This window comes from Eleginops maclovinus, chromosome 6 (assembly GCF_036324505.1).
Source record: "Eleginops maclovinus isolate JMC-PN-2008 ecotype Puerto Natales chromosome 6, JC_Emac_rtc_rv5, whole genome shotgun sequence".
NCBI lineage: Eukaryota > Metazoa > Chordata > Actinopteri > Perciformes > Eleginopidae > Eleginops > Eleginops maclovinus.
The window spans coordinates 2622544-2650056 of NC_086354.1; the positions used below are offsets into that span (position 1 = coordinate 2622544).

Genomic DNA, 27513 nt, shown 5'->3' on the forward strand with positions numbered 1-27513 from the left:
GCTCAGGTGTTTAATAGTCTTATTGCCTGAGGAATGAAACTGTACAGCAAGCTGTTTTGGTGATGGTGTTAGTGTGATGAGTCCATTTCAGGTCCTCAGCGATGTGGACACCGAGCAAGCTGAAGCTGCTGACTCTCTCTTAAGTAGTCCTGTTGATGGTGATGGGGGCGTGTTCCTCTCTCTGCTTCTTCTTGTGATCCAAATCAGCTCCTTGGTTTGGCTGACGTTGAGATGGAGGTTGTTGTCCTGGCACCAAGATGTCAGGGCTCTGACCTCCTCTCTGTATGCCGCCTCGTCGCCGTCGGTGATCAGGCCGATGACGGTCGTGTCGTCAGCAAATTTGATGGTGTTGGAGCTGTGTGTGGCCACGTAGTCTTGTGTGAACAGGGAGTAGAGGAGAGGGCTGAGCACACAACCCTGAGGGGCTCCGGTGTTGATCATCACGGGGGACGATGTGATGTTTCCCAACCAAACTTCCTGGTGTCTGCCAATCAGGAAGTTTAGGATCTAATCACAGAGGGCGCTGCTGAGCCCGAGATCCTTCAGCTTGATGACGAGCTTGGAGGGAACAATGTTTTGATAACTGAACTGTAGTCAATGAATTGCATTCTCCCACGTGTGTTCCTCTGGTCCAGTCTGGTGAAGGAGATGCACTGTAAAAACTTGGTTCTACTTAAAACCATAAGTTAAGCAGCTGCCTCAAAATTTCAAGTAAAAACAAAATGGATTAATGAATTGTTTTAACTCATTATTTTGAGTCTAGTTAAGCTTTGAATTGCCTTCTGTGAGTCAACATGATTGTACAGTTATTGTTGTTTCAACTTTGCTATGCAAGTTCAAAATAAAGTGAACTCATTTATGTGCATTCTGTTCACTTATCCCCATTAGTGGCTTCAACTTTGTAATTTTAATTAAAGAAAGTGTTTAATTCACCAATATGCATTCCATACTCTTATCCTCAGTGGGTTCAACCTTGTAATTTCAATTTAATAATGTCTTTGAATTAGCTTATCAAGTTAAGATTATCCAAAGGATTGTCCTGTCACACTTAACAATTAGCAATAAAAACACTAATTTGAGTACAGAAAACATTTTTTATTAAAACCATGTTAAGCCAATAAAAGCTACACAAACATTTATGAACAGGACAGCAGTAGTTTCCCACTCCGGGTGTTTGCCTGCATGAACATACACACTCCAGCATTGGAGCAATCAAACCTCAAACTTGTATCAATACTTTTGTAGATAAACACTGTACTAAACACTATTCATATTCACCCAATAGAAAATGCATTCCTGTTAAAGCAAAACATTTAAATATTGAACAGGTTTTTGATGTAAACATGTAAAAAACCTATTAACAGTAATGTCACACAATTCCAGCAGACTTATACTTTGAAATGTATTATTTGTCTCTATCAAAATTCTAGTTCAACAAAGTCATTCTACTCATTTGGATGCAAAAGCTGTGCTGAATCTGATTCAGCCCAAAAACCATCAAACAAACAAACTCAAACTTCAGACTTTAGCTGGTGGTTTTCAAATACCTGAAACTTGATTACATAAAGTGTAATTTGACCCCGACCCCATTATTTGAACAATATTCAGCTTTAAATGTATTCAGTCCAACAAAAGTAAATGTATCAAGTCTAACACATATCAGGGCTTTTCCTCTCCTGTTTGCTTAAGTGCTTTTGCCTTCAACTTTGGTATACATGTCAACAGAAACAAATGAAATATGCATTCCAACCCCATTCGCGGGTGGGGGCATGGTTTACAGATTATACCTCAGGAGCTTGTTTCGGACACCGTGGACTCTGGCAGAGGCTTGATCTGGTTTGATCTTCATCACTACCCTCTGAAAGAACTCAAAGGAATACTTCATGGCTCGTGGATACTCAAGGTTAACGCAGTAGATGATCCCCAGAAGCATGGCGAAGCTGGATGGGACATCCTTGAAATTGTGTAGCACAACGGTCTCCTCGACCACAACTGCCACATTGAAGACGTGGAAAGGCATCCTGGTTGTCACTTTCATAGCCTATCAGTAGGCCAAGTTGCATCCCCTTCATGGCTGCAGCCAGAGTCTCACCATGGGCCTTGAAAAGCAGAAAAAAATAGTGTGAATGTTTGGGTCTAGAAGTACATGCTCTGCAAAGCTACTTAAGTCTCAGTCATCATAAACCTTGACATGTTTTCAGGCTAATAAAAGAGTATCCCTGGGCTTTCCGTTGTGCATGTGCATTGTAGGTGCAATGTCGGGAGGTTACCGCAGGGGTGATGGATTAAAAAAAAACTTCAGTGTCCGCTCAGATCTGGGGATGTGCATGTTGCACTGGGTCCTCCCCCATCACTATTCTACCCCTTCCTTCTCCTCCCCCATCATTGTTCTACCCCTCCCATCACCACTATTCTAACCATCCGTCCTCCTCCTCGCATCACCACTATTCTGCTGCCACAGGACTTTATCACTCCCCATGAGTGGATCTAATCCAATCTCTATGTTAAAGGTTGTGTGTGTGGGGTGTGTGTCTGTGCAAGTGTATATGTGGGTGGGTGTGCGCGTATGTGGGCAGTTGCATGACAAAGAAAGAGGTTATGTCACACATCCTGATGATTTCTGATGGCTCTTCGGATAGGTAATGTAGCAGACCCAGCAGAGCAGCAGTCCTTCTCCTTTCTTTTGTGTCCTACAAGACAAAATTAAGCAGTGATGAGATTTCATTGCAAACCTGGTGCCCAATTTTACAATTCTTAGCTCATCCACTCACATCTTTCTTCAGACAATCCAAAATGGCTTTCAGTGCAGGCTTCTTCCGGACTCGCAGGTTTGTACATTTCTAGCAGTCCTGGTACCAGGTCATCAAGTCCGTCGAGGAACGACTCGAGAACGTCTGTGCTTACGATTCTTTTGAACTCTGCACGAACCTGAGGAGACAAACAAAAAGACAAAAAGGTTAAGCGCTTAGAGAACAGATATACAAAGCATAGCGTCACCATCTAGTAAGCTAAGGTTGTCTGTTGTCAAAGGCTTTCGTCCACTCAGTTAAACTAGACACAATCCTCTCACTTATCCGTATGCACATTCACGACATCATTCGGACTAAGACAACATTTCTGACCGGACTCCAGTACAGTATCCGACATGCTCTCTGTGGAAATAATGTACAAAAAGACACAGTGCAAAATGTAATCCAGCGCTAGTACTTCCTGGAGAGAAGCTAGGCCTGTTCGATTAATCGATTTTAAATCGTAATCGCGATTATTTAGTAAGGACGATGTTAAAAACGTGTAAATCGTTAAAAACGAGTTTTCACTTTAACCAGGGTAATTACAGTACAGCCCCCGTTCATGTATCTGGGCTGCGCTGGGTTGCCATAGTGACTTCCGCCTCCGTCCTCCCATCGCGCTCCCCCCACACAATGTAAACAAACATGTCGGCGTTGGATTTCGTAGCCAAAAAGAAGAGTAGGTCCGTTGTGTGGAAGTGGTACAGCTTCGACGCTTCGGATGAAGAGCAAAGTACTCCGCGTTGTAAAGTCTGTCTTAAGTCCGTGGCAGTTAAAGACCACAGCACGACTAACTTATTTCAACACCTCCAGAAAAACCATGTACCAGAATGGCAGCAGTGTGTTGCAGCGCGGACCGCACAAGAGAACGCGGATGCTGCTAAAACACCACCACCAACTCCGAAGCAAGTAACTCTGCCGGTTTCGTTTTCACGCGTTGCACCATACGACAAGACCGAAAGGAGGTGGAAAAATATTACGGATGCAGTCGCATTTCACATCGCAACAGACATGGCCCCAATATACACAGTAGAAAAGTCTGGCTTCATACATAAAAAAATCGTAATCAGAAATCGGGTTTTGAGAGAAGAAAATCAGGATTTTATTTTTGGGCAAAATCGAACAGCCCTAAAAGAAGCTCACACATTGATTTCCGGTCAAACATAATTGGATTAAGTGATTAATCTCAGGGTGAGTATTGTCTATTGTGATACCTGTCTCTCACATGGCCGGCCATCTGCTCATGACATCCCTGATGAGAGGTTGATCCCCTACGATCTCCTTTCTCCGCTTGGAGAACGTGGCAGACATCAGCTGCTCTATCTGCTGGTGATCCAGGTCTTTTTTCAGCTTTTCCACCTGGATTGGATTGTACAAGCACAAAGGACACATACTAAGACAAAATAGTAGGCTTCACAGACACAAAAGCAAAGTGTAAGCAGTCAGCATAATATAGGCAGGTATGTATGCAGTAATATTAGACAGGTATGATGTGTATGTGCATGTGTGTGTATGATGTACCTCAATCATCCTCCGCTTTTCTTCCGTGTCTTCAGCACTCAGTCCTTCAGGGGGATCTGGACAGTAGTGGACCTTGCCCTTCTTTGACTTCTTCACACGTGGTCCCTTGGCATATTCTCCTTTCCTTTTGTTGACTCTCACCTCTGGGCATCCAGCTGCACTTAACTTCTGCCGCTAGTTTCCGAGCTTAAACTTCAAGCTGTGGAACCAGCCGTACCAACCCTTTCCAGACCCTGTTTCTTTGAGACTGGGATGCTTCTCCACGAGCGCTTTTGCAACATTCTCGTAGTGATGCCTCTCAGGATAAGGACTAATCTTTGACATGCTGTCTGCAAGTGTGTCCAGGATATCAGTTTTCATACCTTTAGGAATCACCATCACAGATCCATCTTTTGCATATCTTCCATTTGCTTCTTGCAGCGTGTGTTCAACATCATGTGAAAACTCTGGAATCGGGAAGGGCTCAGGCCATTGCTGGGCGTCAGATTCCCCACTACCGAGAGATGTAAGAGTGGCTGTATCCAATGTGGAATCCGAGAGAGCAGCATCAGCTGTGAACAACACTTTCAATGTTGCTCGCTCCCCAGGAAGGTCTCGGATGTCGGTCAGGTTGGTCAGCTGATCCTTGAACGCAGGGTCTTCAAATTGTAAAATAAATCCACCTCTCAGGCCAACGTTTGCACGCAACACCTGGCACAGTTCCTCAACTCTCGGCGAGGGGTGTTTTCGATGGGAGGCGCCTGATATCCATTTCAGAGAGGACAACTCGCAACAGCATCGTGGATCACTTCGACCTGAAATTGGAGAAGAAAAAGGTTTAATCCATTGTATACATTCAAAACAAATGGTTACTAGATTTTGAAAACACGGCAAGAAGGTTAATTCTAAAGAATCAGTGTGGCAAGTGTAAACGAACATCTGGATTACTCCTGGAAAGATTTGGTAAACACTGCAAGAGGGTTAATTATTTTGGATCAGACTGTTAAATGTTATATTGCTGGACACCCAACACCTGGGTTGCTCCTAGAGAGATTTGGGAAACATTGCAAGAGGCTTAATTCTTCTAGATCAGGGTAACAAGTGTTGTCTTGTGACACCAACATCTTGGTTACTCCTGAAAAGATCACAGCGACGACTTGTCTCAGGACACAATTTATGATACTGAAAAGTATAAGTTATACACCACACCACCCCAAAAATACTTACAGCAGCCTTAATTCAGCAAGAATGTTCTGGGAGTGGCTAACAGGCACCCCTGGACGAAGTATGACACAAGTGGCATGTAGTCATTGAGATACTCTGGTTTCACCAAGAGACACTCAGCAGGACTTTTCTTCACGAGATGGTAACTCCTCAAATGCTCCACATAGTAAGTCGTAAAAGCTTCAACGAAGAAGCAAACATGACCAGCCAGCACAATGCATATTTCCAAAATCCTTCCAAAGTCCGGTAGTCCACTTGTACTTCCAACAGAGTATCATTCCCTTTGAATACTGCGTTCCATTTAAGAAGACATTAGAGGTCAGTCCAACTGTGTCAACATCACTGAATCTATTCAAGATTGCTAGTCTAACACCACCATCTAAGACTTCCCGGCACACATCAGTCACATTTGCTGTCTCAATCTCAGGCTTGAAAATGCTGGGCATTTCAAGATGATATGCGTCTTGTCCAACGGTCTAACGAAAACGATCTCCGTTGACGTTAGTTTGAATGGAAAACACTTTGAATTGCCTTGTGTTGAAAGGCGCTATATAAATAAACGTGCCTTGTCTTGCCTAAGTAAATAAAGCCCCCGGCCATAATTTAAGGAATTACAGTACCTACAAAATAAGAACACTTACCAAAAGCGAAGCTAACGTTAGCGGCTGCAAATGTGCCTCGCTAAAATGATATCACAGTTGTTGAACATATCAAATGATAATGACAGCTAACGTTAATCACGTTATTGGCTTCAGTGACGCACATTCTAAATAAATACAAAACACGAACACTTACCAAAAGCGAAATTGTTCAAGCCCGACTGAAGTTTGGTTGCTTGCTGGCGGCTGGCACGTAAACTTCAAATTGCCATCGTCTCGAGCAGTGGCAGCTGGTGGAGTTTTCTCCAAGGGGGGCTGTCACTCCAAAATGTATAAAAAAAAAAAAAAGCATGCATACATGTACTAAGGTATCAAACGAGTGTATTTACATCAATGAAAACAACAAAAACTACATTATAGATAGATAGATAGATAGATAGAAGTGCAAAGAGAAACAAGTGCGATATATATAGAGTATGTACAGTATGCAGTTAAGAGTGATTATGTAAAGATAAGGGCAGTATAAAGAGGTGGGAATAATGGGCATAGTATAAACAGATGTAGTATGAACAAATATACAGATGTGCTATATTACTATACAGAGGGCCAATATACATATAATATCTATCTATCTCTATATCTATCTCTATATCTATCTCTCTATCTATATATTTAAATAATATATATCATATATAACATGGACAATACACATACTTTATGACAGAAGGCTGTGACGTCAGCCCCAGCGCCAAATCCAGCTGCATTCAGCTCGAGGCGCAGGAGAGGTGCGCCCCAACATCGTCCTATCTCTTGTATTGAAGAGGAGCTACTGCGCATGTACAACTTTTAACGAGAGTCAGGTCAGTCCAGGGCGGAAATACGTCACCAATCAGACAATGTCAACGAACGAAACAACTTTAGTCATCATTAACTATGAAATATTTATCTTGCACATCTAAAAAAATATATACATATATTTCGAAATATTTTTATTTTATTATTTCATTTTTATTTCATTTTTTTTAATGTCTTATTCAAGGAAATGTGGTGAGAGGTGAGTGCCCTCTATTGGCCAGCCGCCACTGGTCTCAAGGCTTGGTCTGTCACGCCTCCTCTGTCTCAAGTTTGAGCCTCGCGACTCGCACATGCGCGAAGAGCTGTCCTCCACTCAATTTTCAACACGCCAAAGAGTTGTACTAACCTGGCTCCGCCCTCCTACGTACTTTCGCTCTATTTTGTTACGGCAGATCCAGAGTGGCACTGGGCAGATCCAATAGTTTTAATCTTCAACAGAGTACCCGCCTTCAAGTAAGTTAACACTTGTCAATGGAGAGTGGCCAGACCCTCTGTACAAATGAAATGTGGTACGAGAGTCTAGTAGGACCGGGCTAGAGTTGTACCCCACTCAATTTAAAATGTCAACTTCATTCAAGCACCTGGAATTTGTGATTCATTGAAGTAACTTAGGAACCTAAATTGGAAGATTGAAAACTCATACAATTGAATTGAAATTTCATAAAACATTATTTTATGCAGTGCTCGAATTACGTGGGAGCCAGAGGGAGCCGAGCTCCCATAGAGTGATGACTGGCTCCCATGAAAGCAACAAAGTCAAATTTTTGAGGGGGTCTCTCATATCTGAAGGTGTCTGCCATATATTGCATTGTAATTTAATCGTAAACAACACTCATTATCCATCCCTTTGCGGTCTCCAACCATTAAAGACGTTACATTAAAATAGGCTAATACCGGACGTGCTTATACGCTCAAGAGCGCAGCATACTGCACTTCACCACCACACCACTAGGCTACGTGAGCAAACTGGATAAGATCGATTTGACAGCACTCGCAAGTCCGAAGAAGTCACATAAAAATGTGCTTTTGAGGTAAAGACCAACAACACATCTTAAATTTAAATGTAATTGCCAGTTATGCCGCCGAAAAAAAGGCCACCTGCACCGAATTCATATTCGGCCCTGACCAGTTTCGGTTTTACCACTAAAAAAACAAAAATAGTTGCAGATTTAGAATCAGAAAATGGCCTAGCAACAGCTAGTTCTAGCCAGGCGCCTAACTCTACTGAGCCAGAGGACGTTGTGGCTACAACCAGTCATCATGATGTTTTAGCTGGGACACTTACCAATGACGATGAGGACGTTGAGGAGGAATTGGACGGAGAAGAGGCTGCGGAGACGGGGTCGGGGTCCGGGACCGATATGGAACTGAAGCACCTGCGCCACCTGCCTCAGAACTGGGGGCTCACACAGTGGCGATCGTGGAAGGAGAGAAATCCATGGTTGTGTACAAGTGAGAGTGGCCTTGGGTGCGCTCCCTGCCAGGCAGCAAAAACTCTCTTGCTCCATGAAAAAAAGACTGGGGTGCACCTTTCGGATGCATGGGTTAATGGGACCGTCAGTAGCTCATTGCAAAAGCAATTACGTAAGAAGATTTACCTGCACCGGGACAGCCTTGCTCATAAAAGAGCAGTGGAGATAGCAGAATTAAAACAAAAAGATGTTCTGCCCACCAAAGTTGTAGAGCTGAGTTTGGCTGCCATCGACGTTACATCAAGCTCATTTAGGGCGGCGTACACTATAGCCAAAGAGAGATTGCCATACACCAAAATGACGCCGATCATGACAGTTAATGAGCTTAATGGTGCAACAGTGGGCCCTGCACACCGCTCCGATCACTCCTGTGCTGCTATTGTGAAACATATAGCAGATGAAATGAAAAGAAGACTTGTTTCCCATGTCTTGAAACTCGACTCACGTATCAGCATAACGTTGGATGAAAGCACTGTGCATGGACGCTCCTATATGATTATCTACATGAGGTGCGATGTAACAGGTAATGGAGACGTAGAGAACGTGTTTTTGGACATTGTTGAGTTGGAAAAAGGAGATGCGGTGAAAAGATTTTCCTGTTTTGGCACAGCACTTTACAATGGCCAGCGAAGATGCCTCGCGCAACGGTGTGGAGAGGGCGAAGTATGGTGGCCTACTCAAGCATCTGACATCTACTGGCTTCCTCTCCGATTTGGCAGTGATGAAAGATGTGCTTCGTGAACTGCAGGGGCTCTCATTGAGACTACAGAGAAGGGACACGTCTCTGGTGGATGGCAGCAGACAAATCCATCAAACCATCGAGATACTGTCTGCTATGAAAGAAGATGCCGGTAAAACGGAATCCAAGATTCGCGCAGGCATAGCAAGTGGTCGGTTCAAAGGCGTTGTGCTTAGGGAAACGCAGCCTAAGATTAATAAACCCCAGTTTTATCAGTCCATCCTTGATAATCTCAGATCACGTCTTCCTGACAGTGAACTTATTGCCATGCTCAAGCCTCTAGATCAGCACTTTTGGCCTGCAGAGAGGTCAGACCTAATGCTATTTGGAGAGCGCGAAGTGGGGAGATTCGCAAAACTCCTCTGTGAATCTTCTACCGAGGCTATCGAGGAATTCCGAGATTGGAAGCTTCAAGGTTCTCAGGGGAATACTCTTAAGAAACTTATCGTCGCATGCCGCACTATACTCCCGACCTCAGCGGAGTGTGAAAGGGGTTTCTCGGCTTGCAATGACACAGACGATAAAACTAGGAACGGACTGCGTGCAGCGAGCCTCACTGCCCTGCTATTCATTGACTTGAATGGACCTCCTATTGAGAAATTCAACCCCGTGCCGTTTGTCCACTCATGGATTAAGAGTGGCCACCGGACATCAGCATCATGGATTCCTGGGCGCAGGCCCCAGCCAGCTGAGAGCAGGGCAGTTTGGTCTCTTTTGTCTCCGTAAAGCCCAACAAACATGATCAGAGCATCGAACTGAATTGTTACATGATGGGTGAGTTTTGTCTATATATGCGTTCATTGGGTTACATTATTTGACAAGTCCTGAGAATGTCATGTTTGCTGTTGAACTTGTGCTTTCTTCTATGTTGTTTGACAAAGCCATAGGCTACATAATGCATAACAGTTCACAGTCTAGCCTGTCCCTAAACTGAAATTCAAAAGAATATGTTTAATCTATTTCCGTAAAGCCCAACACGGTCAAACATGATCAGAGCATCGAACTGAATTGTTAGGCCTACATGATGCGAGTGTTTTGTCTATATATGCGTTCATTGGGTTACATGATTTGACAAGTGCTGAGAATGTCTGTTGAAGTTGCGCTTTCTTCTATGTTGTTTGACAAAGCCAATATAGGCTACATAATGCATAAGTTCACAGTCTAGCTAAACTGAAATTCAAAAGAATATGTTTAATCTATGTATTTGTATGTATTGCGATATTGGAATGAAATATGGACAATCAATAATATGTTTAAATTAAATGGAACCGATTTCTGTAAAACAAACCCCAAAAAATCTGTCTGTTGTGTAAACTGTTGTGCGTGTGTTACGTGTGTAAGTTGTGTCTACCGTGCGCAAAAGCGCCATTCGCACCTATTCGCGGCTATTTAATTGACATGTTAGGTTATGGGGGGGGGGCGGGGAGTCCAACTTGTTTTTATAAAATAGAGAGACCCCCTTGAAGACAAAAACATAATTCGAGCACTGATTTTATGTTAGAGTTGATGATATAAATAAGTTGTCATAACTTATTGATCAGATTTTTTTTACAGTGTGGCATTGTCTGTGGAACTGTTTGCCCTGCAGGCGAACTGTAGGGAAAGAAGTTGAAAGTGTACAAGCTACAAGACAGGCTTAAGTATGGAAGCTGATCAAGCTTTCCAAATCAAGATCTCCCACAAAAGGTAAAATATTTCATATGGACAGCTGTTAACATTATCCAACCATTTCCCTCATTACAACCTGCATGTATGTCGCTGTTACTGTGACACCATATCCCAATCAGTGCAAGGCCCGCAATCATAAACATATTTACATGTTTAGAAGTAATGAATCCTCTTCTCTTTAATCTCTTCTTCAAAATGCAGGAGGAACATAATCATCAGGCAGAAATGTATCACTGTATCATTGCCATTGTTCCATTTCTGTTTCTACTTTTGGAAGTGGATATTTGAGCTTGTTCATGTGGACTGAGGACAGCTCTCAGTTCCTCATGCACTCAGCTGAGCTGTGAGGAGTAACAGAGCTCAAGGCTGTGGCATAATTTCTTCTGCTCTGAAGCATATCTTACGTAATATAGTGAAATTAATATGAGATCACTTTGATTTGATACCATCTTCAATCTATGATACTGGCCTGTGCTGAGGTTTTATTCCCAATCTCATTCACTTGAGCTTCCTGTATTGGAACCATTCAAACTATGACTCTAAACTGCATATCCTACCAAACCTTCATCATCAAAGAGCAGATTTGCCGGTTGTCCCTTTCCTGTAGTGTGTTCTATAGGTTTGTGTGCATGTAAAGGGTCTGCAAAGGCTGAAATCCCTGTGTTCTCTCGCACATATTGCCCCCCCAGTGGCGCATCACAACAACTGATTTAGCCAGCTCAGGCATCAATGGGACACTTTTTATAAGATGTGTTGCTTTTCAACAGCTCTCAATGGTGGGCTATACCTTTGAAATCAATAGAAATCAGCAAAAAAAAAGACGTTGTTTAAACATGTAGATTATGCTAATGATTATAAACATTACATTTTACTAAACAAAATACATTGTACTACAGGAAATGCAACACTGTTACTAATTACTATTGATTGATTGAATTAAAGTAACAGGGTTGCAAATCAATGTAGCTTTTACATTAGGAATTCATGCTAGCTGCAGAATGTAATGCTCCTTTCAAGGCAAGGACAAACTTAGTTATTTACCTAAAGAAAGATAACTTTGAATTGAATGTGTCTTATTTTGATAATATGAGTAACAGGCTAGAGTGGGTTAGAGTGCCACAGTTGTTTTAGACTGAAAGAATACGATAAATATGAAAAGTGACAGAGAGGACTGAGCTTTGGTCTACCCATGGCAGTAGCACATGGCTTGATAATGTTATTTCCTCTGTGTCATGTGACTGCAGTCTTTTCACTTCCTGTGCCATGGTTAACAGGGTTGGGCGCATGTTTAGGGAAATGACTGTTATTTAAAATAGGTTGATGATTTAACAAACAGCTTTGACCATGGATATATATATATATAAACAAAAAAGGTAATCAATAAGCCCATTTTAAACGTTATATTAGACATGTAACTTGGTCACCAAAAACGAGGGACAAGAGAAAAATGCCATTTTAGAGCTATTTGATATTTTAAATAATATTTTGAAACCCTTTTTCTACAACTGTATTTACAAGAACAAGTTTATTTATTACAACAAGTGTATGTTTTAACATTGTGGGCCTGGAGTATTTATAATTTTACAGGTGGGACAGAAAATGTCCTCCAATTCTGGAATGACCCATGTAACACTTGGCTTCTATTGGCTAGCGCTCCAACACATTTTAAGTGATAGGCTTCTTTTTTTTCTAGTATTCTTGTAAAAAGTGGACAGTGGACCCTCTACAACCACATATGTAAACATTAGAGTACACATACTTTAGGTATGGGTCTTTTTTCTTGGAAGAATAGCATTTCATATCATAGTATAAGAGTTGAAGGAGAGGTACTGCCTGTGAGAGGGCGTTTGGCTTGACAAATAAAGTGTTGTGATGATAAATTACATGATAAAACGTGTGGTTCAAGTGCAAGTTTGCCGAGTAACAGTGTAACTGTCCATGGTGCTGGAACCAGAGGACGAGAGAGGGAGGGGCAGAGAGAGTGAGGGGGGTGATGTCATAGTTTTTATTCTGTGCCATAGAGGAAGCTGGGTGCAGGCTTCCTCCTTTACCTTCGCTCCTGTCTCCATCATCCAGCCAACATCAGGCTCAGCATGAGAACTCACCGCGGATAAAATAAGCAGAAAAAGAATAGATCCGTGTCTGCAGGTGGAGGAAGCAAAGCCTGCTCTCTGCTGCATGTAAGCGCATCATCACCGGAGAAGTCCGCCTATAAGACGCGATATGGGCCAAAATATGGGTGCCAGCCCCGGGTCAGTGCTCAGTTCTCTCTTTATTCTGTATTATGAGCAGGCGGCTGTGTAGAGGAGCTAGTTCCTGTCCAGAGAGGAGGCGGAGGAGGCGGAGGAGGAGGAGAGACACACAGAAGGGTGTCGACGGAGAGAGGCAGGGGTAGAGGAGAAGAGGTGGGGTGGAAGAATAATAGAGTAATATTACAAGCTTCCAATAATGGCGGCTAAATCGGACGGGGTCCTGAAGATAAAGAAGAGCGATGTGGCCTTTACCCCGCTGCAGAACTCGGAGCACTCCGGCTCGGTGCAGGGGCTCCACCCGGGAGCCCAGCCCGACTCTGCGGGCACCGGGGATTTTGCGAACGGGGAGTCGCGGTGCTGCGGCGGGGGAGGCTCCAGTTCGACGTGTCTCCGCCTGGTGAGGGAGCAGCAGAGGTATACAGTGTGGGACTGTCTGTGGATAGTAGCCGCAGTTGCAGTGTATCTGGCGGATGTTGGCACCGATGTGTGGCTGTCGGCGGACTACTACCTTCGCGGCGAATACTGGTGGTTCGGCCTGACGCTCTTCTTCGTGGTGCTGGGCTCCTTCTCCGTGCAGCTCTTCAGCTTCAGATGGTTCGTCCACGATTTCAGCACCGAGGACGGCTCGGAGTCCTCCGTGGATTGCTCCAACATGGACGGGAACAAGCTGCTGAGCGGCTCCGCCTCACACGGGGATGTGACCGCGCAGCACCACCCGGCCACGCCGCAGAGACAGGCGTCGACCGCCAGCAAGAACACCACCACCAACAGCACCAGCAGCACCGCAGCGGGCCGGGGCAGGAAGCGGCCGGCATACTACTCCTTTTGCGTGTGGAGCACCCAGTCCTTCATCCACATCTTTCAGCTGGGTCAGATATGGAGGTATTTGGGCCTTGGGATGGGTAACAATTATATGTTGTTTTTTTTTTGCAGTACTTGTGAGGACCGGCTATTGATATGAAACCCAGTGTGTGTGTGTGTGTGTGTGTGTGTGTGTGTGTGTGTGTGTGTGTGTGTGTGTGTGTGTGTGTGTGTGTGTGTGTGTGTGTGTGTGTACGTGCATGTGTGTGTAAATGAATGAATGAGCATGGTGGCCTCTGAATGATGCCTGCTCTTACAGTCTCTCTGCTCTGCTGCATTTCACAGATCAGTTATGAAGAGCAGGTCTACCGATCTTGTAATTAGGGCTGGGCGATATGATACCCCAATATCAATATTGAAACGATATTGCAGGGTTGACCAATGAGGCCTTCACAAAATATAAACACAATGAGAATTTTGATAAATGATCATCATTTGTGGATTTTTGCGGATAAAGTCAAATAATATAATAGATAATAAATAAGCCGAAATAAGCCAATATCTAGTCTCATATCACAATATCAATACATTTATTTCAAAGCCCTACTTGGAAACCAATAGCCATCATTCTGATGGTGAAATGCCGGGGGGGCTACAGCTAATAGCTGCAGTTACAGATGTAGAGATGGAGTTTATTGATTGTTTCACAAGTTAACCAGCTAATTATGAGCTAATAAAAACTTCAGTTGTCATCCGATGACAGAACGTCTGAGGTTACTTTTCAGCCAATGTGTTCCACCACTTTTGCTCTTCATATAAACGGTTTCCCTGCATGCAATCAAATCATATTTAGCATGTTTCATAGAGTGGTGCGGTGATGATGTCTTTTTTTAGGCCGACCTGGAAATCAGCATCACAAGGGCTCCCTCGACCAAAAAGCAATGGGATATTTCCATTGGATTTCAGAATATAATATCTGTGGCAAACGCATGTATGCTCACATGATTTGTTCAGCAGGCTAATCTCCACATAGTAATACCACTTTTATCATTGTTAAAGCATACATCTAATCGAAGTTAGGTAAATAGTTAACTTAATGCTATAAAGGACAGATGACTCCACGTCACTACCGCTAAGCTAAAAGTGGCTAATGTTTGGCATGATGACATTTGGTAGTCTCATTTAGACACTTGTTAGCAACTGCCATTTTAAAGAGGCCTAAAAACTTCAGACATTCAACAGCGGGGTATTTACTGACTGTCATATGCTGTGGAACAAAAAGATATTTAGTATTTGTTTTGGTATGAACAACATACCTTTTTTCAGGCATCTAAAAAAACTCATTAAGGACCAATCACCAATCACAACAGAGCCGGCCAGCTAAGCAGAGCAGACTGGGTTCTGGTTTCAGACAGAGGGTCAAAAGAGGTGCTGCAGCACAGGCAGTATGAGAAAAATAAAGAGCTTTCTGAACATTAAAGCATGGAATGCACATGCACAAAAACATGAATTATATGGAGGGGTGTCGGAGGAAGTGAATAAATAACATGTACTTGGATATACGCTCTCTTTAAATCAGCTAATCATTTCGAAAGTGTTCTTAACAGTAAGGTTTGTTGACAATATTGTTGCTTGCAGCAGGAAGTATCACACAGCACTGTTTTTATTTACATTTTAGCACAATGGTTATGTTAGTGTTGGTTGGGTTAGGGGCGAGGGAATGCATCATGCCAACAGATGCCCCGTCTGCCTCTGCATTACTCACAGAGTTCCTCCAGAGGACAGTGAGACAGTCGAGCAGGACACTGTACTGTAATGACTCTCCGATTCCTTCTTTATGCGTTACGCAGCACGGATGCAGGTGGAGCTGTACAGCAGAGTACCTTCTCTATGACTCTACTGTCACAGAACCAATAAAAGTGCCCAAGGCAGATATGTATTTTGGGAATAGCTACGGTAGAGGAGTACTGACCTCTTCAACCAATCAAAGTACTGTATCTTTATAACTAATCCAAAAAACCCACAACACAACACAGCAGTTTATCAGTTCACAGACTCTGAATGAGATATAAATAGAAAATAGACCAGACTTTGGCAGAGTGCAAAATGTCAAATGAGAAATAGAAACACATCTGCTGAAGCCCTCTTGGTTATCTTTGAAGCACCTTTGAAACAAATAAATCAACATTATTTTTATAATTTTACCAGTGACCGTTTATTGTTAGGTCTACATTGTTCTTACAATAGTCCCTAATATTTCGTATTATTTCTCTAACCTTGGGAAGCAATTTATGGCTATTGCTTGAAAGTGCTTTACAAATAAAACATTATTATTATTACTATTTAGATAATAATAATAACTACAATAATAATTTATTATTATTATTGTAGTCTGATGGTGTGTCATTTTCAGATGCTTTTGCACCTGACTGAACATTTCTTTGAAAGTAAAATGTCTATGCCATTGTTATGCCAAAAAACACATTGTTTATGCTTTTGCCACATAGAATATTGCAAAAGGATGCAAAAAAAGGGCAACTGCATTCTTGAGTAATAATGGGCATTAAATGGACATTGAAATTGAAATATTAATATTATCATGAAGTGTTCAAAATTAAGTTTACAAAGTGCCTTAAAGACAGAACCATAACAGTGCAATTACATCTTAGAAAGTTAAGCGCAGCTAGTAAATAAAACATAGACATCTTAATTATAAATCGATGAACAACAAGCTTTTCACATCTATAGGAATATTTCTCATTTCATTTGATTATTAGATGTTTCATTAGGTAATGGATTGAAATGACGATATCAATTGAAAGCTGCTTGACTACTTGACTGTGTCATTCCCTCTCTTGAAATCCGGTGTCCCATAGAGCAGTCAGTAACCAGCAGAGTAGCTGCTAGTGCTACCTGACTAATGAAGTTGTAATGTTGTGCAAGGAGAAATTTTATGTTTTCCCAAAGAAAGTATGTGTTAATCATGAGCCAAATTGAGGTCAGTCAGTATGAATCAGTTTAACATCATGCACTCACATTTCGCTTGGGTCTTTTGAGGATGCCCATCTTCTTAATTTTGCTAATTTAACCAACAATGAATGTATCCTACTCACAGTGTGTGTGAAATGTATAACAAATATGAAGAATTAGGTGAAATTAATTGTTTTTGTCAATAATGTGGGGAGTGGATGAGTTAAAGAAACAGAACAAAAGCCACAACACAGAAGTGTTTGGGGAAATATCATTATGTACACCCTATGTAAATGTGACTTTATTTAGCATAACAGGCAAGTTATGAAAGAACATGTTGCATATAAAATATCTTGAACAGTGAGGAGAACAGGTACTTGTTTTTAAGCTGGACAAATGGCGCAGTCAATAAATATCCTAATATGGATATAACATCAGGGTCTGGAATCATTTGGCATCCATGATAAAAAAAATATTATATAGAAAAATAACCTCACATCACCTAAATAACTAGATTGCATTGGAATGAAACATTTATTCTATGAAAAGGAGCATTTCAATGTAAATTCTAGCAGTAATGATGGTGGCAGTGGCCTCGCTTGAAGGCCAAATCAGACTGAATGACTTTCCTTTCTGTGGATGTGAGTGAAGCAGTCAGAACTGGGACACCTTCAGCAACAGTATGAATGTAGCCCGGGTGGCAGGTTAACAAGGCTGATTTGTGTGTGTACACTTAGATAGACTAACACACACACACATGCACGCACGCACGCATATATGCCCTCTTCTAGCTACTTGGTCCTCACAAGTAAAGCAAAACACGCACACACACACACACACACACACACACACACACACACACACACACACACACACACACACACACACACACACACACACACACACACACACACACAGTTAGAAAATGTGTTAGGTTGATCTGTCCCGGTTCGGTCTTCAGCTTTAGCCTTAGATTTAATTTTTCAAATTCTTTATTGAAAATGGAACTTCATTTCACGGCCTATTAGCCTGCTGCTAAATGACCACCATGTATTGGTGATGTTTCAGATACAGAGCGGGAGAGAAAGGCAATGAATGACGGACGCTGACGGAGAGGGACACATTTAAATCTAGGCCACAGAGTGAAAAGTAATAATGAAATCACTAAATTAAATGAGCTCGTCTCTCAGGTCTGCAGAGGTACAGTTGGAATTGGATTGCCAAGAGCAGAAATGTGTTTGCTGGTCATGCAATGTCCGTGTTGCAATCCAGGCTTTTCCAAAAGACGATGTGGAGAAACTATTATATCAACAATTGAATCTTGAAGGAAGGGACAGGTTTTTTATACTATGGTCCGATACGCCATTACACACATAAAACCTAAATTCAAAATGTTACTTCAGTAGAAGAACAGAAATATTATCAGCTAAATTTACTCAAAATATTGAGTAATTAATTGCTCAGTATGCAGAATGGCTCACAGTAATATATTGTCATAAACTATTATAATATCCTGTTTTTATCATCAACATTTAAACGGAAGAGAATTTGGTTATTGTAGTTTACCAATAAGGAGCTAGTTTTGGATACTCATTAGGCCATTTTTTTTTAATATATTGGTAGTTCATTACATTATTCTGAGATGTTATCTTATAAGTTTAGTATCATATGTTTTTGTATGTTTAAAGCAACTAGTAACAGTACAATATTATCTCAGAAATGTAGTGGATGACTTGTCAAAAGTAGCCTACAATGTAAATACTCAAGTCAAGTACAATTATGGCTAAATAGGACTAGAGTTAATGTACTTAGTTACTTTACACCACTGGTAAGAACACAGTGTAAGAGGAATACATTAACTTTTACTCTGATTAATGAAATACCAGGATAAGCAACCAAAACAATTGTTTCCCTTAAATCCCCTTCTCAATTATTTATAGAGAGGTTTGGAGGGATGAGGGGTGGTCCGAATAAAGACCAACAATTCATCTGAGATAATTCAGATTCAACATTCCCCATCTCGATTCCCGTTAGGGCTCGATGCTGTCTTAAACTAATAGCAAGAGGCTTGAGTGGTAATATAAGCACTTGTCCTCTGCTTGAGGTTAAAATAATGACCTATTACCATGAGTATGAATAACAGATGAGGGACCGCGTCTAATAATGTGACCTAGATACATTTCTTTTGGTTAATATTAACCATAAAAATGGGACTTGGTTACATAATATCTCAGTTTCCAACACCACTTCAAGAAGTTCATTAGCCATGACGACAACATGTGTCTCAGACTTATGCATCAATTGTTGGTGTCCTCCGGGAACAGTTCTTGCAGTGTATTTCTGTATTGATTTGTGTATTTTCAGTGTGTTGTGTCTTTGTCCTTCTTATGTTCCGTATATAGTTCTTCCTGTCTGGTTGATGTTAAAGAAATATATATTTTCCCTCCGTTTTCCTTCAAGGTATTTTCACACCATCTACCTGGGCGTTCGGAGTCGTCAGAGTTCCGAAACGGAGCACTGGCGCTACTACTGGAGGATGGTGTATGAGTTTGCAGATGTGAGCATGCTGCATCTCTTGGCCACCTTTCTGGAGAGCGCTCCACAACTGGTGTTGCAGCTGTGCATCATTATACAGACACACAAGCTCCAGGCTGTGCAAGGTAATACACTCACGAGCACACACAAATACACATGTCTCTCTAGACTTGTGAGTACTCTGAATGTCTTAAAGCATTATTCTAACAAAACCATCACTACTAAAGGCTTATCTCCAACTCTTTTCCCGTCCCGCCCCGTAGCCGACCTCGCATCATTTTATTATCTGATTATATGATTTATATCACTTTTACACTTTGAGATATTTTACTTGTGACCATGCACCATCTGCTGGATGTAGACTGCCTCCCTTAACCTAAACGTCATTCTAACCTTAAAGTCTTAACCTTCAAACAACCAATTTGAAGTAGGGAGAACAGGCCAAAGCAAAGAATCTTTCTGACTGCATCCATCCACGGCAAGGATGATTAAATACCTTGAAATGCACTGGGATGACAGGCAAGAGGGGGGAAACATGAAAGGGCACTAACAAGCTAAGTTGGTGACCATAGAACATTGTCACTCACTTCCACTCTGTCAGACTGTGTACCTCAGTAGACTTGAAGACTTCTAAGGTCTTACAGGCCTTGCTACCATCATTTGACATTTTTTAAAGGCATTTTTTGACTGCAGCACTAGGATTCTAGCTTGAAATCAACAGTTTAATCAGATGGACTGTGGCTGGAGAGATGCCTGGAAATGACCAAGGTGTTCGTGTGCACTCAACATCCAAATGCTGTGGGCACCATCCTATTAGGCATCCCCCCAGCTCTGACCTGCTTTAATGCATGTGTATGCAAAGAGTTTGTTTCCCCACGAGGGATTCAGATATGCCTCTTTATTAACTTTTGACAGTGCCATACAAGATGCAATGATGACCAGCTCGCTGCACATTATCAGGCTGATTATACCGCTCCTTACCAAATTAATCAATAGTTATAACTCAAAATATTGATTGAAAAATGGAGTATAGTAATTTAATAATGCTTCTTTTGCTTCATCTAAGAAAAATAGTCTTAATGCTACTTTGTTAGCAACCTTTCCTTGTAGTATTCTTTGGTTTTAGCAAACATCTTATGTAATCGGGTATGAATAGCACTTACAATTTATGATAAACATTTAAAAGTTTGCTTAGCCAAATTAGCTCATAAATATGTGACAGATACATGTTAATACCAGCTTCTTAGTGTTACATTTAATTATGTAATAAAAACCATGTATTTAGACATTTCTAATCTTGGTATTATATATCGTTGCAGTAATATTGCATATGAGACATAACATGGGTATTTAAGTAAATCGTTTGCCCTCGACCATAACAAAAATACCATAATGGGTTCATTTGTGGTGTTTGTGCTATGCTAACACTTACCGACTTACTTAACCAGTCTCTAGTTGTAGCGCCGAGAAGAAACTCGTCATTGAGGATATTCATCTTCTCATCTGACTGTGTTTCTGATGGCACATTTCACTAACTGTTTTTGTTCTGCACTTCTCCCAGGGATGACAGCTGCAGCCTCCCTGGTCTCTCTGGCCTGGGCCCTGGCCTCCTACCAGAAGGCCCTACGAGATTCTCGGGACGACAAAAAGCCCATCAGCTACCTGGCTGTCATCATCCAGTTCTGCTGGCACTTCTTCACCATCGCTGCCAGGGTCATCACCTTCGCCCTGTTCGCCTCTGTGTTTCAACTCTACTTCGGCATCTTCATCGTGCTGCACTGGTGCATCATGACCTTCTGGATTGTCCACTGCGAGACAGACTTCTGCATCAGCAAGTGGGAGGAAATTGTGTTTGACATGGTGGTGGGCATTATCTACATCTTCTCCTGGTTCAACGTCAAGGAGGGTCGGACAAGGTGAGGATGCTCAACTCCATAAAGTTTGATGTGAAAACATATTCTGTCGCTTGATTGTTTTAATGGAATGTAAGGTCCTTTTTTATTCTGTGTTGTAGTCCAATGAAATTGTATTTGACTACAACACAGAATAAAAAAATGTGCGATTAAAATAACTTGTGGTAAAGAAATAACCTTGTACGGTTAGGGTTGGGGTTACCGTTAGGATTTGCATATACACCAAATCAAACCACCATGAATGGGCTTACAAAGGTTAGTGTTAGAAAGATGATCCTAATGAATGAAATCAAAAAAACGTCAAATGCCCAACTCCAAACACACACTTACCAATCACGCATTGCTAACTGTTCCTTTGCACCATGTCTCTGTGCAGGTGTCGGCTTTTCATATACTACCTGGTGATTCTGGTGGAGAATGCTGCTCTCAGTGCGTTGTGGTACCTCTACCGGTCGCCTTACACCACTGACGCCTTCGCAGTGCCAGCACTCTGCGTCATCTTCAGCAGTTTCCTCACCGGAGTGGTTTTCATGCTCATGTACTATGCCTTTTTCCATCCCAACGGGCCTCGCTTTGGCCGCTCACCGAGTGGCCAGGCACTGGACCTGGACCCCACTGCTCAGTTCTCCACTCTACCCTCTGAAGGTGCCACCAACTCGCTACGTTCCAACCGGGGTGCCACCACAACTCTGGAGCGCGACATGGGGAAGTATTCCGAGCGGGACGGCTGCATGCCAGTTTTTCAGGTCCGACCCACAGTGCCATCCACGCCATCGTCCCGTGCTCCGCGCCTCGATGAGACCGTCATTAAGATCGACCTTTGCAGGAACCGCTACCCTGCGTGGGAGCGCCATGTCCTCGACCGCAGTATACGCAGGGCGATCCTGGCCATAGACTCCTCGCCCACTCCTCCGCGGCTGCAGTACAAAGATGACGCTCTGGTGCAGGAGCGTTTGGAATATGAGACCACGTTGTAGTTCCGCTGCTCTCAGAACCTAAAGGGGGTGCTGCAATCAGAGGATTCTCCTGATATCACATGAACAGCAACAAGGTCTGTGGCAATAAGAATTTGTTACTACCAACAATCTCACGTTCCATCTCTCGATACCCCTTTTCTTTTTCTATTCCATAGCGCCACAAAGAGCATTCAGCCCTGTTGTTAGTGATCAGAGGAGCAATTTGGCAAGGGCAGTTGATATCACCAGAATTGTTTGATTTCTTTGAAAAGTAATTGCTTTTATTTTTACTTCCACTCATCAGGGAAATGTCATTTGGTACAAACTAAATGCGGATCAACAGAGTTCTTGGATTTTAGGTTGGAGATCTAATGTCAAATGTCCATTCAGACAAGCTTTTGGAAACTCCACCTTAACCTAAATTATATCTGAAATACCTTCAAAATCCTCTAATGTGATGAAGAACATAAAAGTTCCCTTCATCAGCATAAGGAGGAACTGCAAACAGTCATCTGTCTTCATGTGTTGGTGCCCTACTGATTGGAATTCTGATACGATCCAATGGCAGCCACAGATGTTGGGTACTTCCATCAGTACATGATAACACTCATCGCCCTTGTTCTCTTAGTGCCAAAAAGGTTTCTTGGAAATGCCATCCAGATTCTGAAGAGCTGGAACACCTCATGTTGGTTTCAAACTGAACAACATTAGCCTGATTATAGCCCGATCTGGCAGACATGGGGCATCCTTTCCGATCGGCAAAGACAATGTGCGTTGGGTGCAACAACCAAGCATTTTATCTTGTGTAGCGCGTCATCATGGGTGACGACTGATACTGCATCTCACAACTTTCCAATAGAAAGATAAGCATGTGAGGACTTCTTTTTGCCTTCCACGATGTGAAGAGCACTTTTTAAAGTAACAATGTAAACGTGGCAAAGGGAACGAGGAATAATGTTGTGCAAAAAAGGACAGGTCAGTTGTGTTTTTCCCCAAACACTAGACAGCCAACATCCTAAACATCGCCATTGATTGTGTCTGTTGTTGAAAGACGGTAAGCTTTGATTGGTTGGGGACCAACGTGTAGTAGTTTTGACCATGGCAAGAAACGATTAGTCTATAGACCGTTTCGACTGAATTACATTGCTAGGCTACAGCTCTATGGTCACTTCCTGTCAGGTGATGATATTCACTTACACTACAACAGGAAATAAACTGGGACTCATTTAGAATGTTTATGTTTACAACTGTGAAAGGGTCTATAATTGCCCAAAGTGACACAGTGACCATAAAGATTCTGTGTTCCAAACGAACGTTTTCTTCTTTGGCCTAGACATTTAATTCTTGTGGGATAATGATGGTCTACACTGGAAAAAGGTCATAAAGAACTGAACTAGTAGCATCTATACTCAGTCATTGTGTTACGTTTGGGTAAAATGAACCTAAAGTGGCAGGAGGGAAGGATGGGAAGCGAAAAAGAAGAGGGGAAGCTCGACAGACACAACCTCACACAATGCCAAGAAAAAAATCTTCCTGGCAGCTCAACTCAACTACTTGCCGGCCTCATAAACATGGCTTTGCGATAACCTGTGTGGAGGTGATTGTGTGGGAGGGGGATCAGGAGACACAAGCAAAAGCGCTGAAGGAAGACACATAACAGCCATCTCAAAAAGAACACCAACCACCGGGAGTTCTCTGATGCTACAAGCAGCATTTTTTTTTAAACTTTAGAGATGACGTAGAGGGTACTGAAGTCATTGTTTGTGGTGTGAGTGTCCAGAGTCTGCTTGTTCTTTCATAAACACATGTCCCCTTCTGGGCAAACTGTTCCAGCAGCTTTCAAAATTGATACACCGAGCCACATAACACAGGTTAGCATGGTGCTGGCTTTAGGAATGCTAACAAAGTGTTTTTTGATTAGCTGGCGTGCCACATTAAGAGCTTGATATAAGACCACCATTATACTACATATTGTCATCAGGAAAGGGTCTCTGATGGAATCCAGATATTTTCAGAGAGGGAAGCCTAGTGCAGGAAAAAAGACCACAGACAAAAAGCAACAATTGCAGGTGGGTGAAAGTAACTAAGTGAACCTGCACCAAATTAGACTAGATTTGTTTACAACAAATCCAACTTAGGTGAAGTATTAAAGGAGAAATAGCATATCTTAATGGAAGTTGAGATGATGCTAGCATAGATGCTAAACTCCACAGAGAGGGCTGTGGGAGACTTTCTTGTGTACATACATAAGGTTCTTTATATGGCATTCACAATATTAGTATAGTAGCAAAGTACTATGCAATGATAGAGTGGATACTGTGTGTTGTAATTCGAGCCCCTTCCTGCTTTCATGAGGAGCCAGTCCGGCAGGGTGTGCATGCTAGCGAATGTGAGTCCTGTGCTTGGCTAGCTAATGGTCACTATTCTGTTCTGCTCTGCGCTTACACGGAGCCTGGCTGTTACATTTTCTAAACATCCTCGTCCTTACCCTCAGGATTGTTGCAAAAACTCAGAAATCAGCCACCATTCGTTTATCCCTCAGGTTAACACTGTTAGCTCTGTTAGCTTTCCCTGCTAGCACCGTTAGCTTAACCCTCACCATGTTGAGAGCTGTGTAGCGGCTATCCCAGAATCACGAATATACTCTGAATTCCATATTGACAACCTTTAATGAGATTGAGGTGGCGCCCGCTGAAGACATGTTGAAGTAGACGACAACATAATAGTAATGCAGCCACTAAGTTATACTAAAATTCCTACCATGATGTTTACCCATAAAATGAAAACCTGGGTGACTGAATTGTTGAGGTTCCATCAGATCAGCAGCGTGATATGGATGTCCTGGATCAGGGCAAGATGTTTGTTAATGATAAGGAAACAAAACTTAAGTTTCAACCCACCGCTATTGGCACAGAGAGACAAGGTCCTGCCATATTGCGTCAGAGGAAAGCTCAGGGTCAGGTGGAAAAACTTCAGTCAATAGCACATTTCAATAAAATCCTGACATTTATGATGGTTCAAAATGTTTGTCAAATTACAATGTTTACTGAATGGTGGCGTTTAAGCAAAAACAATGCCACGATGACCCTTACCTTGAGTTCTGATCAAAGTTTCGGACAGATACTGTCCATAACTTAGGCCTCACTGGTACCAGTGCCAGTACCAGTCAAATTGTCACAGTGTCCTCCTAACATTCTGGGCTTCATGAAAAACCAACCCTCAAATGTCACAGTGATATGAATCAGAGTGCAAAGAGACAGCTAGAGACTGCAGACAATGGAGAGCACCACCATCAACGCTACACCCCCAATTATAACTGCTTGACTTCAGGGAATGCTGCAAGGCAAGAGGAGATTACGTCATCACATATTTCAAATAAGCTGCCAAATTCACCATGTTTAGGAATTTCAGCTCCCTCACTTGACTTCAGATTCAAGGCAATGATATCTACGGTAACAGTGTGACTTTTACATTTTAAAGTGTCTGCACAAAATAAACTTTGTGGTTCTTTTTTTTTAATTGACTTACGTCACAAGTGCAATGTTTGTTTGTTTTTTACTACGGATGGCAAGAAGAGAGAAAAAGCACAACATGAGTCAAAGGGATAATCACAGCATAAACTAAAACCCTCTCCATCCTGCTGGGACCAGCAGCCCCTGGCAGTCAGTTGTTCTGACCTTATCCGGTTTAACCATTCATCTGTGAAGTCTGAATTCTGTTGCTGATCTTATTATTTTGGTTATAGTTCATTACTAAAACGAAAAAGTGTGTAAAGCCCACAGAGGGTTTCCATGATCTATTTTCCCTTCAGATGTTATCATATTCCAGCTATTATTTGTTGTTAAATCAATTGAAATAAGTTGAAATGCCTAAAGTTTGTTTTTACAATTGTGTTTTGTTGGTGGTGGCCAGTCCAAAGTGTAACCTTTTAGTATCTTAAATGATTTGAACACATTTTTGACTTGGACATCAATCTGCTATGTTCTGAGACACAACTTAAAGAACCATACCAGCGGTTAGCATGTTGTAGTCATGTCACATTTAATTTATGAAAGCCAATCATTTCAGTTTTAGAAAGCTTCTGTACTTTTTGACGTTTAAAGAGGCCATTATTTTTCCTGCAATTTTTATTTAGCATAAAAAACATTTGCCTAAATGAAGATCATCGATATTGAGTATTGTCAAAGTTATAGTAAGCTTAAAGATGATGCAGAGTGCGTTTATAGCCAGGCAAACCAATGGAAACCAATGGAGGCTGTAGGCAATATAGATTTTAAAAAAACCACAATGTTACTGAAGTCAGTGATGTGAAGCTAGATCTAAAAACTGTGAACAGGGTGTTATGGTTCTTTAAAATGTGTATGTTTGATTTATTTTTTAGGTCTGCCTTTTTAACATGTTTTCAAGTGTCTTATTATTTTAGTTTACAATGTGACTAATGAAATAGTCACATAACTTATATATTCATTGTTATTTTGCCTTGTTGTCACTCCTGTGTGTGAGTGTCTGTTCTCATCAGTGTGTGCCCTTTCTTTTGCCTTCATTTTGAACTTTTGGTACATTTCAAATTTACACTTTTTAGGCTGTCCACAGGATTTGGGGTGTAATTGTGAATTTGAGTTCATAGGTTGTATAAAGCCTTTTGTGGCTCAAAAGAAAGCCACTTGAAATTGTATTAATTGCCTAATTTGATGTCATTTGAGTCAGTGTTGGTTAGGGTGAAAGACTACAAGTTTGACAGAAAATAAATCTGCAGGTGTTGAGATAAAAGTAATGACTTTAATAACAATACACTCTAGAATTTCCTGCATTTGTTGTTTGTAGACACCAGGTCCTGTCAACTAGAGTAAAAAAAGCACATGTTTCAGGATGACACAATCTGTTTAGAATTAGAGCATGGCACACAGTGTACAAGGAGCAAGTTCAGCTGTTCTTTTGGGCATACGAGGAACGAAAACTAACTTGTATTTGATTTCAGAAGCAGTGAAATCCAAGTCAAATAATCAGTTCAGAGGTTGAAAGGCTCTGAGCCTGGAGCAGCTTCTCTTTAGAAGAAAGCTTCTCTATGGAGTTGTGCAGAAATTACATATTATTTTGGCCGACCTGGAAGTTTATATTGCAAGGGCTCCCTCAACAAACTGCAATGGGATTTTTCTAAAAAGAAATCCTTGAAAAATCAATGCAATGAAGGTCAAGTCACTGAAAGCATTGCCAATTATTTGACCCAATCAGACAAGATT

General features: G+C 41.8%; 1 protein-coding gene and 1 long non-coding RNA gene across 4 annotated transcripts; one reads left to right on the forward strand and one right to left on the reverse strand.

The window, feature by feature from the left end:
* Positions 1-1187: 1187 nt before the first annotated feature.
* Positions 1188-6440, reverse strand: LOC134866482 (uncharacterized). The gene is made up of 6 exons (XR_010166044.1): positions 6309-6440; positions 4311-5104; positions 4004-4148; positions 2772-2928; positions 2608-2690; positions 1188-2099 (listed from the first exon to the last, which is right to left on the reverse strand). It is a non-coding gene; the product is annotated as an uncharacterized LOC134866482 (long non-coding RNA).
* Positions 6441-13294: 6854 nt separating this feature from the next.
* Positions 13295-22294, forward strand: xkr4 (XK related 4). Of its 3 annotated transcripts, none has more exons than XM_063886452.1 (4): positions 13295-13980; positions 19330-19529; positions 20966-21320; positions 21694-22294. In XM_063886452.1, exons 1-4 carry the CDS (start codon positions 13295-13297, stop codon positions 22292-22294), a joined length of 1842 nt encoding a protein of 613 aa, XP_063742522.1. The 3 variants fall into 3 exon arrangements, with proteins under 3 accessions (XP_063742522.1, XP_063742521.1, XP_063742523.1); XM_063886451.1 differs by having other exon boundaries at positions 19330-19503; positions 20937-21320; XM_063886453.1 differs by lacking the exon at positions 20966-21320 and having other exon boundaries at positions 21693-22294.
* Positions 22295-27513: the final 5219 nt, after the last annotated feature.

Excerpts from the sequence above, each read along its gene's own strand:
- xkr4 (XM_063886451.1), top strand. The coding sequence starts at position 13,295 with ATGGCGGCTAAATCGGACGGGGTCCTGAAGATAAAGAAGAGCGATGTG. Across the intron at positions 13,981-19,329 it reads CAGCTGGGTCAGATATGGAG|GTATTTTCACACCATCTACC; the intron begins GTATTTGGGCCT and ends TTTTCCTTCAAG. Across the intron at positions 21,321-21,693 it reads GTCAAGGAGGGTCGGACAAG|GTGTCGGCTTTTCATATACT; the intron begins GTGAGGATGCTC and ends GTCTCTGTGCAG.